This window comes from Aureobasidium pullulans, assembly GCF_000721785.1.
Source record: "Aureobasidium pullulans EXF-150 unplaced genomic scaffold scaffold_6, whole genome shotgun sequence".
NCBI lineage: Eukaryota > Fungi > Ascomycota > Dothideomycetes > Dothideales > Saccotheciaceae > Aureobasidium > Aureobasidium pullulans.
Genome location: NW_021941026.1, coordinates 103,533 through 119,626, shown reverse-complemented (window position 1 = coordinate 119,626; position 16,094 = coordinate 103,533). Strand labels below are relative to the sequence as shown.

The following is a 16,094-nucleotide window of genomic DNA, read 5'->3' as shown; positions in this document are numbered from 1 at the left end:
AGTTTGACCGCAAGCTATAGGATTGCAACAGGGGTTCTTGAGAACAGAAGATCAAGATCATTCAGACGCTTGTTGTTCCAGGCAAACTCAAGCATTCAACAATTTCTCATGCTCACCTCCATATCTCTCACCCTTGATCTCGAAATCCTCCCCCAATACCTCCAATTCCTCCATCTCTTCCTCATTTAACACCAAGTCCCCGGCCCTACTGTTTCTGACCACTCTTTCCACATCCTTGCTGCCGGGAATAGGTATACCACCGCTCGCCACAACCCACGCAATGGCGACTTCAGCAGTGGTAACGCCCTTGCGCTTCGCAATCTTCTCCACCGCATTCACAAGACGAACATTGGTGTCGAAAACCTGCTCGGAGAAACGAGGGAGACGGTGACGGTAATCTCCAGCCGGGATATCGGTATAAGTGCGATAGGTAGACGTCAGCCAACCGCGGCTAAGAGGCGAGTAAGCTACAAGTGGAATATCCACTATCCAAATCCCCATCAGCAAGCGAAACAACAATAAAGCAGAGAGAAGTATCAAAAGCTGGGTAAAAGATCTTACACTCTTCACAAACCTCCCTCACCTCATTCTCCAATACCTCTCGAGTGAACAAACTCATTTCCACCTCCACAGCAGAAATCCCATACACCGCACTCGCTCTCCTGATCGTCTGCGCAGAAACCTCGCTCAGACCAATTCCTCCAATCTTACCTTCCTCGACCAATTCCGCCAGAGCGGCGATGGAGATTTCGACATCCGTATCCGGATCCACCCTGGCCATTTCGAAAATATCGATTTTCTTGATGTGAGGGGGGAGGATGGCGATGGCGGCGTCAACGGCAGCGCGTAGGGCGGAAGGACTTCCTTGGGGCCCGAGGGTGTGGTTGTATGAGCCTTTGATACTCAAGACTACTTTATCGGCATCGGAGGGGTGGGTGGTGAAGTAGTGGTTTAGGAGATGGAGGGAGTTGTTTGTGGATGTGCCGTAGAAAGTGCCCTATACAGTTGGGAATAAGTCTATGATATCCGAGATGAAAGGCGGCCGGATAGGCGATTGGTGCCCAGGGCATCGAAAGACCTGGATATCATAAATTCACGCCGTGGAGTGTGAGATCAAGGGCAATTGTACTCATCAATCCATAGCCGACTGGTCCAATGGCCTTTCCACCAACTGTTTTGGCCGCTTTCCTCATGATACCCATATTGTTTCAGTCTGGTAAGTGAAACTGAACGGATGAAGGACTATATAGAAAATAGAGTTTGAGTATGCTTCGAGATGTAGACTACTTGTACTCTGACACCAAAACTTCGGACTTTGATTGTTTGACCCGCGTAACTCTTGGTCGGACGATCTTTGATGCTCACACGGCTGATCACGGCTCGCTTTCAAGCAATATTGTATGCATCTGGAACGGGCAGCGGAGCAATTGCATGTCCGATTGACATATTCAAGTGCAAGGAAGGCCAGACATGCGGTGAGACATCTTGCCAATACGAGTATGATGACCGAGTGGTCACTGTTCACAGAGCCAACTCATTCACCTCTGAAGTTGCCATGGTGGTTGTGCATTGTAAGAAGAGGGTTGGGTTAGGGGAGTACAGTACACAGCACGCAGCTCAAATGGAGCGGGCCGTGATTACCCCATGGAGTTTAGATTGGAGCCGAGTCATTCACAAAGGATGTCATGCATTCATGAATATCAATATCACGAGCAGAATAATTTTCTCGAGATCGATGAATACAGAGAATGGATTCGCAGGTACAACACAGCACGCTCATGACCCGAAGAAGCGTTCAAGACAACCAGACATGGGGACGATACGGCAAACAAGAGCAAATCATAGCAGAAATAAGTGCCTGTATTCCAAGAGCGCCGACCACATCTAAATACACACACATTTCCCATAGATAGAGAGAGCCAAAGTATTTGTTGTATCAAAAAAGAAGAACCTTTTGTCCTGTCATTGCCATTTTTGGTATGAATCGCAGCTCAGAATACATCATAAAAAAAGTAGAAGAGGTAAAAGAAAAAACACCCTCAAGTCATATCGTATAAAGCAGAAGAGAACGCCTTTTTGGGGGGAGTTTAGATGTTCTCGGGGCGGAGGCTGCGGACGGCCTTGCCGGCGCGCCAGATCTCGAGGTTGCGGATCTCCTCCATCTCGGCCTCGAACTTGGCGCGGTAGTCCTTCTGCGAGGCGTACTCGAGGGTACGGCGGGTCTCCTCACCAGTCTCGACGGAGGTGTAGAGGTCGTCGAAGACGGGCTTCAGGGCGTCCTTGAAGCGGGCGCTCCAGTCGATGGCACCGCGGCGGGCGGTGGTGGAGCAAGCGGCGTACATGTAGTCCATACCGTGGGCGCCGATCAGGGGGTAGAGAGACTGGGTAGCCTCCTCGACGGTCTCGTTGAAGGCCTCAGAGGGAGAGTGACCGCGCTCACGGAGAACCTCGTACTGAGCGAGGAACATACCGTGGATACCGCCCATCAAGCAACCACGCTCACCGTAAAGGTCAGAGTAGACCTCCTTCTCGAAGGTGGTCTTGTACATGTAACCGGAACCGACGGCGACACCGAGAGCGACAGCCTTCTCCTCGGCCTTGCCGGTGACGTCCTGGAAGATGGCAACGGAAGAGTTGATACCACGGCCCTCCTTGAAGAGAGTGCGGACGGTACGGCCGGAACCCTTGGGGGCAACGAGGATGACATCGATGTCAGTGGGGACCTCAACCTTGGTCTGGTCCTTGAAGACGGGGGAGAAACCGTGGGAGAAGTAGAGGGTCTGGACATGTTGTTAGAGATATGCGGAAAAAGTTGGGGACAGCCAAGATTGCATACCTTGCCCTTGGTGAGCTGGGGCTTGATTGAGGGCCAGGTCTCGGACTGGGCGGCATCGGAGAGGAGGTTCATGATGATGGTACCCTTGCCAATGGCCTCGTCAATGTCGAAGAGGTTCTTGCCGGCAACCCAGCCATCCTCCTCGGCCTCCTTCCATGAGGCACCGTTCTTTCGGACACCGACAATGACGTTCAGGCCGTTGTCACGGAGGTTGAGACCCTGGCCGTGACCTTGCGAACCGTAACCGATGAGGGCAAGGGTGTCGTTCTTGAAGTACTCAAGGAGCTTCTCACGGGGCCAGTCGGCGCGCTCTGTTTCTGATGTCAGCTTGCTGCTCTCGCGTCTCGATCAATTGGCGCTCAAGCTTACCGAAGACCTCCTCCTTGTGGCCGGCAAAGTCAACGGTCTTGACACCGCGAACCTGCTGGGCAGCAACGGAAGCTCTGGGGAGCTGCTTGACACCGGTGGTGCGGGCAGCGTTCAGGGCAGCGCTGAGGTAAGTGCGCTGCTGCTGGACGGCAGGGCGCTGGGCCTGCTTCAATGCGGCGCGGAAAGTTCTGCTGGCAGTACGGGAAGACATGATGATTGTGTGAGGATGAACAAGACAGAAAGAGTGAGGGAGTCTTTGATTTTTTAGAGGCAGCTGTGACTACGTCTCGTTCGGCCGCTTCGCACGCACAGACTCGCTCGAGTACTGCGACACTGCGACATCGGCTCTCCCCCAGAGTCCCTCTGTCTTAGTGACTCTTCTCCAGCAAATTGTGCAATATCCATTACCAATTAGAAGAGCTATAGCCTCCTTTAACCGTCCTTGCTGACCGCGATAGCACTGATGTTTCATGTGAAAGCGTGCCTCGAACCTCGTCCACCATCCATGAGCTTTGCGACCCTTTCAAAAATCCCACAAAGCTAAGCGAGAAGCGTATCGTCAAAACGGTCCCTGGCCAACCCAGCAACCAACTGCGCATTTCTCGTGACTCACGGCAGTGAATAACATCTTGCTAGAGGGCACAAAGGATCCACCGAGTGACGATTATTTTGCTAGGAGACCCCCGATTCCCCCGAAGTGCAAGGGCCATTCGCTCGCCGAGCGTCATCGCCCTGGTCTAGGCCGACATCGTCCGGTGGAGCTCTCTTTTGTAAAATCACAGAGCCTCATACCATTGAACACTCCGTTGTCGCAAAGAAGACGACTGTACGAATAGTGTGACTCAGCAGGAGAGATCTCCTAGCCTGATTTCAGCATCTCTCCTGCATCCTTCACCTTTGGCAGAAATGTCCTCGAGCAAGAATCTTGGTTGTTGACCATGACGATCTCTCCCCGGAACCAAAAAATTTAAAGCCCGATCGCATTTGCAACAAGGACAGACGACAATGACACACAATTAGCCCTCTATCGTTCGAAAGCCCAGAAATTCGCACACTGAAGCAGCAAAGCAAGAGCAAGGACGTCATATACAGGATATAGCTGGTCAGGTCCTCAGCTTCGACACAATGTCGTGAGTGCTCGAAAGTGATGCACAAGGTTAAGAAACCCGGGAGGGATCGCAACAAGATCAGACTCTCCCTCTTTTCAGAGGCTCTAAGAATGTCAAGGGAAGACAAGATGATATTGTGCATCAGGTGCATGTTCACTGAGAGCGACATCCTCACCTGCTCTCTTCGGACATGTACTCAATCCGCAAACTCATCATGCCTTTTGATGGCAGTGCAGAAGGACACGGTCTGAGGCTGGGAGCTCGGCTCTGGTGTGAGCTTTTGCGACGTGAAAGGTGAGGTTCGCAACGTTTTGGGTATTGGAGAACGTAAAATTCATGCTTTGGTATCTTTAAACATCACAAACTCGAACTCTTCTAAGGTCTTTCTATGACTCGGTCATAGGCTCCTCGGCAACAAAACTAAGATACGAACCCAAGAGCTTGATACCCTCGATGTAGTTGCGCTTGTCGAGCTTCTCGTTGATGCTGTGAGCGGCGTCTGTGCTGGAACCCATGGGCAGGAGAAGGACGTTCTTGCCAGTAGCTTCCTCGAAGGTAAGAGTGACAGGAATGGAACCACCCTCGCGGGTAAGGTCGGGCTGGACCTTGAAGACCGACTCGACGGCCTTTGCGGCAGCGGTGAAGTTCCAGTGCTTGGGCGAAGCAACCCACCACTTACCAGAGTGCTGCTCGACGACCTTGCAGGTGTTCTTGGAGTTCAGGGTCTTGAAGACCTTGTTGACGTGAGCCTCGACAAGCCTGTTGACCTCGGGGATCTCCATGTTGGGGACGGTACGGATGCTGAACTTTCCGATGACCTTGGCGGGGATGACAGTCTTTGCGCCGGGGGCGGAGAAGGCGCCCTCGATACCGTGAAGCGACAGAGAGGGGAATCTCCAGCGGGCCATCAAGGTGCTCTCCTTGTCCTCGAAGATAGTGGTCTTGCTGCCAAGCGATTCGTGAAGGTTGTCCATAGTGAAGGCAATACCCTCGTACAGCTTCTTCTCTTCCTCAGTGACAGGGGCAACCAGCTCCTTGATGCCATCGATCTGAATCTTGCCGTTGGTGTCGACCAAGCTTCCCATAACGCGGACGAGGTCGGTCATAGGCTCCTGGGCGGTACCACCAAAGACACCGCTGTGAAGGTCCTGGCCGGGACCGCTGATCTCGATGCTGTAGTAACTGCAACCTCTCAGACCGTAGGTAAGACAAGGCTTCTCGGTGCCGAGCCAGTAGTTGTCGCTGATGCAGACGGCATCGGTATCCTTGAAGAACTTCTTTGCCTCGGCGTTGATGAAGTCGTCCAAACCCTCACTTCCATACTCTTCCATACCCTCGAAGCACATGAGAAGGTTGACGGGGAAATCGATGTTGGCCTTCTGATGGGCCTCGATGGCGTTAAGCCAACCAAGAACGGGACCCTTGTCGTCGGTGGAACCACGACCGAACATGCGGCCCTTGTCATCGATGGTGAGCTCGAAGGGCTCGGTGGCCCAGCCATCCTCCTTAGCGGCGGGCTGAACATCGTAGTGACCGTAGACGAGGATGGTCTTCTTCTTGGGGTCCTCACCGTAGCGGGCGATGATGACGGGAGGGAGTTCGAGATACTCCTTGTGGGGCTGAGGGCCAAGAGGGCGGGCTTCGACATGGGCACCGAGAGCCTTCAGTTCGGACTCGAGAAACTTGCCCATCTACAAAGTGGTCAGCATTCGGCATAACACTGAGGGGTATGGCACGTGGACATACGCGGACGACCTCAGGTCTTCTGTCATCCTCGGACGAGACGGAGGGGATGGCGACGGCCTTTCTGAGTCTCTCGATGAAGTGATCCGAGAGCTCGTCGACCTTGTTGAAGTATGCGTCAAGCTGAGGAGCCATGTTGGGTGAAGGATGCTGTCTATAAATATAAGGCCAAGCGGCGGTTGTTTGGCGGCGGGACCGAGGTGGGAATGCTGGTGTAGGGCACTTGGGGATGGTAAACTGTCTGCGGGAGAACAGCTGGTAGACGGAGCGGAAGGGCGAGGACATGCAAAACAGAGAGGGAGCAAATTCTCTGGTCAATACCGTAATGGAAACTGTTAAAGGACAGGGCGCATTAAGGCGCGATACGAGGGAAAGAGCCACCCGAGCTTGTTTCACTCACTCCAGGGACCTCCCCACCTTCCTCTTTCGGATGACATTTGTCCGCCGCACGCCCTTCCCCCCGTCTCGGCCAAAGACTCCTCCGCCTAACTACGTGAGTAATAACTGTGAGAAGGAACACTTCATATTCAGTAAGCAGCACCTCCAATCAATCATTGATCATGGGCGACGTCTCTTCCTGCCCACCTCTGACGCGCTCGTCTGTTCAGGCGGCGCATGAAGCCATCAAGCAGCACATCCACCGCACTCCCACCATCACATGTGACACCATCTCTCATCTCGCATCCACCCCTCAATCTGCCGACTCTCTCAAAGGAACACCATTTGAAGGCCGTACACCCGCCAAACCTCATATCAGCCTCTTCTTTAAATGCGAGAACTACCAAAAGATTGGCGCCTTCAAGGCTAGAGGTGCCTTCCACGCATTGAGTCGTCTGAGCAAGGAAGAGCTGAGCAAAGGCGTCGTGACACACAGCTCGGGCAACCATGCTCAAGCTCTCGCTCTGGCCGCCCGTACTCATGGCATTCCTGCTCACATCGTCATGCCTACCATCAGTACCCCTTCCAAGATCGCCGCTACCAAGGGCTACGGAGCCAACGTCATCTTCTCTGGTTCCACGTCTGATGAAAGAGAGGCTGTCGTCGCCGATGTAATAAGAGATACCGGTGCTATACTCGTACCACCCTACGATCATCCGAACATCATGCTCGGTCAGGGCACACTCGCTCTCGAGCTGGAAGAGCAAGCCAAGGACTTTGATGCCCGAGGATTGGATGCTGTTGTCGCTCCGTGTGGAGGAGGCGGCATGCTAAGTGGTGTCGCCACAGCTCTACACGGAACCGGCATTCGTGTGTTCGGTTCTGAGCCAAGTTTTGAAGGTGCAGACGACGCAAAAAGAGGCGTCGAGTCTGGTGAACGCGTCGAAAAGGTGAAAACATTGACAATCGCCGATGGACTACGAACACCACTTGGAAAGATTCCATGGACCATCATCAGCGACCCTGAAAAGGTGAAGGGCATGTACAGCGTCTCCGAGGAACAAATCAAGGCTGCTATGCGCTTGTTACTGGAGCGAGCGAAGGTCTTTGTCGAGCCTAGTGCTGCTGTCCCGCTTGCTGTCATTCTTTACGATGAGGACTTTAGAAGTATGGTTGAGAAGGAAGGCGGCGAACAAGGCTGGAACATTGGCGTCGTTCTGTCCGGTGGAAACACCACTGTCGAAGCCATTGCTAAACTCTTCCAACCTGCTTCTGAGCAGCAAGCCGAGAGACAAGAATCCAAGCTGGGTATGGATGGCAAGAAGGTGGCTGAAAATGTTGCAGGATAGATCACGTCGGCTACAAACCAATGCAATGGTCCCCATCCGACAACCAACCTCACCCAACTCAATACCAAGATGCGTTCTCGTTCAATCGTTATTGTTATTGTATTGAGTGCCTCGGTTTTCCGGGAGTCTTCCTCTCTAGCGGTTCATATGCAGGGCGTTGTCAGGTAGAACCTCCTAAGAAGTGTCTACCAGCAGCCAACCCTTAGCGTCTCCAAGCAAACGATCTTCTTTCATTCAAACGCAGCACCACTCCGCGCTGTCGCCAACACTAAACTCGATATTTTGCTCATACCGGGCGAGTAGAACAAGATTTATTCTACAAGGTCTCGAGTTGGTGAGATCCACACCTACATGACATACAGGCAACGTCTAAAACCAGGTCTACAAAAAAACCTTTGTGGTCGACTACTCCATATCCCATCGGTGCGCATTCACCACTAAACCATCTCACGGTAGACCTTGTAGTGTGGTGGTGTTTACTTCTCGGGATATCGACTCAAAGCATACTCTCCACTGCAAACGATGGCATACTCTGCAGCACTCCCGTTAGCCAAACACATATATGACACCGATGAGTTGGTAGGTTAGTTATAGCAGTTGTTGTCGGTGACCTGCTTCTCGACGACGACTGGTCATCTGCGGTATCGTCTAGTGCCGAAGAATTGGGCGCTTGCAATGGTTGCATCGAACGAGGTCTAGTATGCTCTAAGGGGGGTGTATGGAAGTCGCATGCGTAACAGCTTTTAAGCTGTCTGGAAATCTTTCTTGAGCAAGAGATTTCAAGGCAGGGGTTGCTCAGTGATGCTTCTGCGGTTTAACGGGTATTAAACCTGGACCAAGCAAGCAAAGATACCACGAAACTTTGTAACAAAACATGACACGAAGGTCAAACTAGAGTTCACCATCGTTCGGCCACTCTGATTTTTGTGTTGTTGGTGTATTTTAAGGTGGTAAGGAGTATCGATAGGTGTCTTAGGCCTTTTGTCCATCGCAGAACATTGACAAAATGGTGCTAATGACGGCAACGCCATTTCACAACCACGTACAGGATTCATTTGATCTGGTTCACCTTGTAGCGACGTTGGCTGTTGAGCAAGAGACTGACTAGGACGCATATCGGGTAAGCATACAGTACTTCTTTTAAGCTTCACCCCATCCAGCCACCACACTCTGACTCACTGCGCGCTCAATCCGTCCTGGTTCCAAGACAACGCAAATGATGGAGTGCTGTAGACAAGTCCTCAAGGTCAGGCGGGCTATTGTTCTCTCTTGGAGCAGCTGTTCGAGGCCGAGGACTGTGGCTTTGTTGGCACGATTTGAACCAAGATTCGCATGTACTCGAAAACCATCATTATCATTCAATATGCTATATCGTTCTATTCCAGTCTATGTTTGCCCTATTCCTGCAATGCGTAAACTCCAATCCATGGTATCTAAACGACAAGAAAACACAAAATGCAATGCAAACACTCTTCGTTCCACCTCTTCTCAATTTATACCAACAATCCACCACCCTCCTCCCTCTCAGCCTTAGCAAGCACAACCCTATCAAAAGCAGCTTGCTCGAATCTACCAAGAGCGGCCCAGAAATGTCTTCCAGCCTCATGCACTCTGATCCTATCCACCAATGCTGCCACGCTTTCCCTGACATCCAACCTCGGATGCATCAACCCAAGACTCAGATAAAACATACCATGTTGTCTATCATTACCCACAGCAGGACTGCCGTAAGCGAAAACAGAAAGCAACTGATTAACTTGCTCGTACGTTTTCACACGCGCGCAGAGTGCGAGATAGATGGATGCCGAGGCTTCGGTGCCGAGGCGAAGTTTTGTCAACTTGTCATGCAGGTGTTGGAGATCAAGATCCTGGATTGGGCGGAGAGAAAACATGACGCTGAAATCTTGGATGAAGTTGTAGTAGCTGCGAGTTTTGGTCCAGCCTTCGATGCGTGTAGCGTTGGCTGCGAGTTCGCGCATCTTGGCTTCTTGTGATGGCCAAACATAGCCGTGGCCTGCTACCGCTGGGTCTTCAAAGGCTGCGTCCAAGACAGTCATAGGAGACGGAAAGTCCATGGTGGCTGTTGCTGGAGAGATGGGCGAGCCGGGTGGATAGTAGGCGAAGATTGCGGAGGCCCCGTAGACCAGCTCTTCGAACGCAGCTGCTATGCGGATGAACTTGAGGATCCAGAGGCGGAACTTTGAGCGGACGGCGCCTTCGCCACGGCGTTCAGCAATCGAGGCGAGTACGCTGGACATGAATGCCACGTCACCAGTTGGATCTCCAGCGCCTGAAGGTATTGAAGGGAAGCCGCCCATGCCCGCGCCTGTTGCTGTGCCGGCTGATGAAACAGGGCCTGGTGCATTAAACGGTTGCGGCATCCCTGGTGCGCTCTGTTGGAAGAACAATACGCCTTCAGTCAATGGGGCTTGCTCAATCTTCGGACTGATCCGGATGCGTCCAGTTGGTAGATCACACATGAGATCCCACCATTCAGTGTGCGTGGCAAAAGCTGGGTTAGTGACACCTGCGATGAAGCCAGGAACTTTGAGCAGATCCTCAATCTTGGTAAGATCGGTATAAGGGAACGCGTGACGAGTGAAGCCTCTGAGGAATCCTCCAGATGCGAGAGAGCATGCAGCCAGTACAGCTTCCGCTACTTCAGATGACGGCAGGTTGTGTCCAATGAAGATGATACGCTTCTGGCTGAGTAGAGCGTTCATTAGAACGATTATAGGATGTGTTAGAGGACCAGAAGTGGTAAGATGTGGGTGGTGTTGAGTGAAAGGCTGAGGAGAAGCCGAATGTGGAGTGCTGAAAGTCTGGATAAGTTTGATGAGAGAAAAGTCACCGACAGTCTCAAGAGACAAGGCTGTAGGGATCTTGATGGGAACAGGGATGTTGTTGTATTTCACAACAGAATCGAACTCGTGAGTATCTCGTGGTAAGGCATAGCGCTGACGAGGCGTCTGCTGTTGATCGTCAGATTGGCTGTTTTTCTTGTCCTGCTGGACACGCTTGTGGACCATGGCTTCGAATTTCTCAAGGAACAAGTCTTTGACATCCGAAGCCTGTAGGATGTAACGCTCTTGGAAGGACAGTCGTGGAAGTAATGAGAGATCCATATTGTTGACTGATTCATACAAGGACGCCAGCGTGTCGATGGTCGGCGTACGGAAGTATTCTTCGAGTGCCAATAGAAGCAGCGGCTTGTAGATGTGTAGGAAGGAGTGGCGTGTGCAGATGGCCATGGCCTTGACGACAGCACCACGTTTGACGTTGACATCGTGCTTCGTGTTGACAAGATTGAGCACATATACCAGTGGAGGGCCTTGAGTACTTTTGACAGCGTCGTCTTCCGACTCGGCATCCTCTGTGTCGTCCTCGCTGTCATTGTCCATGTCTGCCTCCGTCGCAACTGGCTTGGTCTCAGGTCGCAGCTTCTTTTTCTCTGCTCTCCTTTGCCTTCGATCGTCTCTTCTTTGCTGCAGCTCTTCCTCGGGCGACTGGTCCTTGTGCAGGAAGAAGACAGTCCAATCCTGACTACGCAGATGGGTTTGATCGGGCAACATAAGTTCTGCCAACATCTGTTCATCACCTCCGATGGGTGTAGGATATTGATGTTCCATGATAGATCCCGTGTCAATGTCGAAGGATGCTACCAGGATGTATTCGACATGGCGCTCGGTTGAGTCTTGGGGATACTGCGGCCGGGGCTTGCGTTTGCGGTGAGGCATGGTCGGTGATCGTACGGATTGAGATAGAGAAGGTCGCATCGAAGGCCTCACGGTAGCGGATGGCATTACATCGTAGAAGGACTGCTTGCGAGATGGGAACGAGGCCAGCGAAGGGCGGCGCGAAGCCGTAGCACCCCCTGACATGACGGCGGCAGGAGCGATCGATGCGGTTTGGCTGGTGCTGCTATGCTGGCGAGGCTGAGCCATTGACAAGGAAGGCTCGAAGGGTCTGAGTGTTATTGTCGCTTCTCCATGTGGTCAATTGTTCTTGGTTGTTCCTGCCTCGTCGACTTCGCAACCTCCTTCTCCACATATCACGCCAGGGTCCAGGACGATCTGCAGGCAGGCACGGGCCCGGCCATCCCCTAGCGCGGAGAGCGGGAGAGAGCGCCGGGGCTTGGCTTTCCCGGGGCTTGTTTGGCTGTTTGTTTGGACACAACCTGAATGGCTGCCTGACAACATCGACTATACCATACTAATATCAACATATACAGCTGAACTAATCACATCCTCAGCTCTGGTCCGCTAATCATGGTGAGTTCACTCAAGCCTCGGCATTCGAAATGGTAAACTGACAGCTCCCAGTCATCGCCGACCAAATTGTCCTTCAACTCGCCGCGCTCTCCTCGGGCCTCGCCCTTTCGTCGTCCGGACTCAGACGGTCTTTTGCGATCTCCCTCGACAGTACGTGATAGATCAGAGTCTCCAACGAAACCACTGTCACCCTCTCTCTCGCCTGAAAAGCATAACCCTTTTGTACGACGACCATCACAGTTGACGACGGGCGACCGTCCCAGAAGCCCCTTCGCCCGTCCTACTAGTCGTCTCAGTATCGCAGAGCCATCTTCGAGGCCTACCTCTTCTGGATCTCTGGCCCCGCCAATCTCTTTCTCCCGTCATGCCTCGGTGACATCACAAACATCCGTCGAGCGGGAGCACTCTGAACCGCCATCTCCTTCGCCCGTGGCTCGCAACTTTGAGCCACCCGCACCCGTAGACGGAGCACCCTCGTCACCTCGCGCTCCTCCATCGCCTTCTCCGCTCGTCATACCGAGCTCTCCCGCTGTTGCGCCCTCTTCGCCAATGGGCCCTCGCTCTCCTCTTCTATCACCCAATGCCAACCGTCCTATGCGTCCGACCGCTCAGCGTACTGTCACATCATCTACTCAGGCTACCATCCGAGCTCCTGTGTTTGGCAGACCCACATCTCGCGACTCGACTACAAGTGCTGCTCCTAGACCAAGCTTCACAGCCCCTTCGAGGCCGAATTTCTCAGCTCCCGTCCAGATGGCAACTGGTCAATACTCCCACCTCCCTCAATCACTACTACGAAGCATGCGCGAGTCGTTTGAAGTCTTGGACAGCTCTAACACTGGTGCCATCACTTCTGCAAGCGTCGCCGACATGCTTCAACAGATGGGCATGGACTCTTCTCCCAGAGCTGTAGCTGCCTTCTTCCCTCCAAACACTCCTTCTACAATTACTCTGGGCCGTTTCCTGGATTTGCTCTCGGCACCACTAGCAGAGCTCAGTGAGCCGTCCGAGCTTGCTGCCGCCTTTGCTGCCTTTGATGTTGACGACAGCGGTCAGATCGACAAGCACGAACTCAGAGACGCTTTACTCAATACTGCTCCCGAACCTGGTGCCGAGCATATGCGCTTGTCTGAGCACGAAGTCGATGCCATAATGAGTCAGTTTTCGGCAAGAAGAGCTTTCGGCGCAAAAGGTGTCTTCGGCAAAGAGCTTGGTGGCGGCGACCGTAAGAGAGGCGAAGTCTTCAGATACAGAGACTTCATCTCAAACATCTCCGGAAGTGGAGGTGCTGACGGAGCTGAACAAGTTGCTGCTTGATTTACCAGCAGGCCTGGTTCGATTTCTAATTACTTATGCATATTTGTCCAAATTCATGGAGGACGCTGGAGCTGGTCGATCGTTGTTCGAATGGTATCAAAGATAGACGACAGGTATCAAGCTCTTTCCTCAACTCTCACCATTATCCCGTCCCACGATCCGAAACCTGCTCGTCAGTGGCGAGAAACTCGAAATTTGTCCACCAGAACATTGGCTTGGTCGAACGACGACACAGCCTTTCTCCAACTCACGCGACGATGGACTGGCCACGCTCTCTCCCGCCTATCGCGCGGTCATCATAGGCTGAACCAATCCGTTTATTTGCTTACTAGAGTAATATCCTCAAATGCTCTCATACCGCATCACAACGACCAAACAAGCTCAGGCTGAAACCTCGTCCCATCCAAACAGGACTATATGATCCTGCCCTTGCCTCTGTATCTTGCCTTCCTCTTCCTTCACACACGAGATCAGACTCAAAATGTTCATCCCCACTATTTCAACAGTCCTGAGTGCCCTCAGTACCCTGAGTGGCCTTGCTGCCATTCCTACTCAGCATCCCTCGTCCTCATCAGATGTTGCACTCAACCCTCATGATGTCGTTGTTAGCAGCCAAACGCGCGTTGGAAGAGTTACTGAATCTTGCTATCAGCCCATCCTAGGACTTCGACAATGTACTATGTATACGGTCTATGGCGACTCATTCAGAGGAGAAGCTGCTGCAAAGACGACCATGAGTAGCAAACCTACCGAAACTCCTGGAGATGATACCGAAGATGAGGTGGTCACTGTCACTGTCGATGCGCCCGAGAAAATCGTCACTGTAACTACAACTGAGGAACTAGAGACAGTATGGGAAGATGTCATCACCACTGTGCATGTCACTTCCACTGTGGATCTTCCTGAAGTCACAGTGACAGAGACTGCGAAAGCAAGTACTACCATCGACGAACCCAAGAATACAGCGGAACGCATTCGTCACCACCCAAAAACCTCCGCCACTCCATCAACCAAGAGAGCCAAGCCCTCTTCCTCTGCTTCCTCCCCTGCCTCGAAGAAGACTTCTTCTTTCTCCGATCGTCGCAGTAAGAAGCCAAAGACCACTTCTGCCTCTGCTGTTGCATCTACCGCTGTGGCTTCCTCTATCTCTACATCGGCATCGTCATCGAATCCCCTCCGAGACTTGTTCGACTCGCTCGACTCGTATTACGAATGCCCTCCGCTCATGCCGAAACAGTTTTGCGAGGATTTCAAACTCAAGAAGATCAGAGCCTCTTCTGCCTCAGTCTCTGCTTCCGCCACAGCTTCCGCCACCTCTGATTCTTCACCCCCTTTTCTTGATGATTTCACCGTTGCATGGACCGCACCTCCCTCGTCAGCTCCGACCACGATGGGTCTTGATGATTTCACCATTGCGTGGACCGCACCTCCCTCGCCAGCTCCGACTACGATGGGCACGGTGGTCAAAGTAAACATAGTGGCCGAGGCGACGCAAAGCGCCACCACTCAAACTTTGGATTGGGAAGACAAAATCGATGATTCTTTCGAGAACAGGGACTGGTTCGTGCCCAAGAACTTTACGTTGCATGGATCTCGCACTGTTTGAGGTACTTTGAGTTGGGCTGGATATGAAGGAAAGAAAAGGAGTTCGATACCTTTCCAACAAAAACAGGAGAAGTCAAGAAGACATGAAGAAGGACTAGGAAACCGAGAAGCCGAGAAGATCATAAAACACTTAGAAAATGAGAAAGAAATGCAACTACAGGAATTGTCAAGACGAACGAGTTCAATACTCCAGATCTGAGGATTAATCTTACAACCGAGGATACGGAAACAATCCTCCTCTTCAAACAGAATAATGAAAGATGGCTTGATAAACTAAACAAGTAGCCGAAAGATGAATAAAAAGGTTGCGCCTAGGAGGAGGGGGGGTGTTTATGTCTACTCGAATTGACATGGTTTGATGAAATTCACCGCTACTACGGGAAACGCAAGATGTGGTTATTTTTGGGAAGAATCAGCCGGAAGAAGGTAGAGACGAAAGGTGATTTAGTCGGTGAGATCTTTGTCGATATTTCAATAAAACAGAGCGTTAAGATATGGCAGATAGGGGTACAGGAATAGCGTTATATCCAAATATAAACTTGAACAATGAAATCGGTTCTCCGAACACATCTGGATCTTTCTAAATGGCCGATTACTACAATCCTTCTTATTTACACCAAGCTCGAGAGACTACCTCCTAGCAGCCATTTTTGCATCTCAGATCTCTCGCTTGTATATAAACTTCACATACTGCTCTTTCTTTAGTCTAGCAAAACAATCTGCAATGCCTCCTTATCGAGACCCGTTATTAAGAAATCCGGAGGGAGAGAGGAGACATTCTACTATTCTAGCATAAAGATGATGGAAAGTCTTGCGCAAGAAAGGGAAGGGAAGGTAGAAGTGATAGGTCAATGAACTATCTCTTCCTTTTGTTTTTCTCCCTGACGATCAAATCATATTAATTGGTTTACAGACCTCGCTGTCCCTTACCTTTTGCCTACCTTCCCAGTTCGCCAGCTGTGTTCCGTCATGTTGCTGGTCTGATCTATCCAGCTCCTACTCTGGTGATCACAAAATCCCCACGTTATCGCTCTAAACAGGCAGGATGCACAGATTACATACACTCGAGCTTCAAGCAGCATATATTCGATCAAATATTATCAACGAAACGCGTAAG

General features: G+C 51.7%; 7 protein-coding genes across 7 annotated transcripts; 3 read left to right on the top strand and 4 right to left on the bottom strand.

The window, feature by feature from the left end:
• Positions 1-87: 87 nt before the first annotated feature.
• On the bottom strand, positions 88-1,202 carry M438DRAFT_373286 (Aldo/keto reductase; the record flags this gene model as incomplete). The annotated part of the gene is made up of 3 exons (XM_029908409.1): positions 88-485; positions 562-997; positions 1,173-1,202. The coding sequence occupies 3 exons, from the start codon at positions 1,200-1,202 to the stop codon at positions 88-90; spliced, it is 864 nt and encodes a 287-aa protein (XP_029761909.1).
• A 795-nt stretch (positions 1,203-1,997) lies between these two features.
• M438DRAFT_344178 (ketol-acid reductoisomerase) lies at positions 1,998-3,427 on the bottom strand. The gene is made up of 3 exons (XM_029905153.1): positions 3,206-3,427; positions 2,837-3,147; positions 1,998-2,780 (listed from the first exon to the last, which is right to left on the bottom strand). The coding sequence occupies exons 1-3, from the start codon at positions 3,414-3,416 to the stop codon at positions 2,088-2,090; spliced, it is 1,215 nt and encodes a 404-aa protein (XP_029761908.1). The 5' UTR covers positions 3,417-3,427; the 3' UTR covers positions 1,998-2,087.
• A 1,273-nt stretch (positions 3,428-4,700) lies between these two features.
• Positions 4,701-6,192, bottom strand: M438DRAFT_270916 (CNDP dipeptidase; the record flags this gene model as incomplete). Its single annotated transcript, XM_029900438.1, has 2 exons — positions 4,701-6,005; positions 6,061-6,192. 2 exons carry the CDS (start codon positions 6,190-6,192, stop codon positions 4,701-4,703), a joined length of 1,437 nt encoding a protein of 478 aa, XP_029761907.1.
• Positions 6,193-6,617: 425 nt separating this feature from the next.
• Positions 6,618-7,784, top strand: M438DRAFT_373283 (tryptophan synthase beta subunit-like PLP-dependent enzyme; the record flags this gene model as incomplete). The annotated part of the gene is made up of 1 exon (XM_029908408.1): positions 6,618-7,784. The coding sequence occupies one exon, from the start codon at positions 6,618-6,620 to the stop codon at positions 7,782-7,784; it is 1,167 nt and encodes a 388-aa protein (XP_029761906.1).
• A 1,336-nt stretch (positions 7,785-9,120) lies between these two features.
• On the bottom strand, positions 9,121-11,814 carry M438DRAFT_344176 (spindle pole body interacting protein). Its single transcript, XM_029905152.1, has one exon. It carries the CDS (start codon positions 11,726-11,728, stop codon positions 9,278-9,280), a length of 2,451 nt encoding a protein of 816 aa, XP_029761905.1. The 5' UTR covers positions 11,729-11,814; the 3' UTR covers positions 9,121-9,277.
• Positions 11,774-13,372, top strand: M438DRAFT_363920 (EF-hand; the record flags this gene model as incomplete). The annotated part of the gene is made up of 4 exons (XM_029907686.1): positions 11,774-11,778; positions 12,037-12,055; positions 12,107-12,205; positions 12,296-13,372. The coding sequence occupies 4 exons, from the start codon at positions 11,774-11,776 to the stop codon at positions 13,370-13,372; spliced, it is 1,200 nt and encodes a 399-aa protein (XP_029761904.1).
• Positions 13,373-13,613: 241 nt separating this feature from the next.
• Positions 13,614-15,213, top strand: M438DRAFT_183755 (uncharacterized protein). Its single transcript, XM_029899204.1, has one exon. The coding sequence runs from the start codon at positions 13,854-13,856 to the stop codon at positions 14,976-14,978; it is 1,125 nt and encodes a 374-aa protein (XP_029761903.1). The 5' UTR covers positions 13,614-13,853; the 3' UTR covers positions 14,979-15,213.
• Positions 15,214-16,094: the final 881 nt, after the last annotated feature.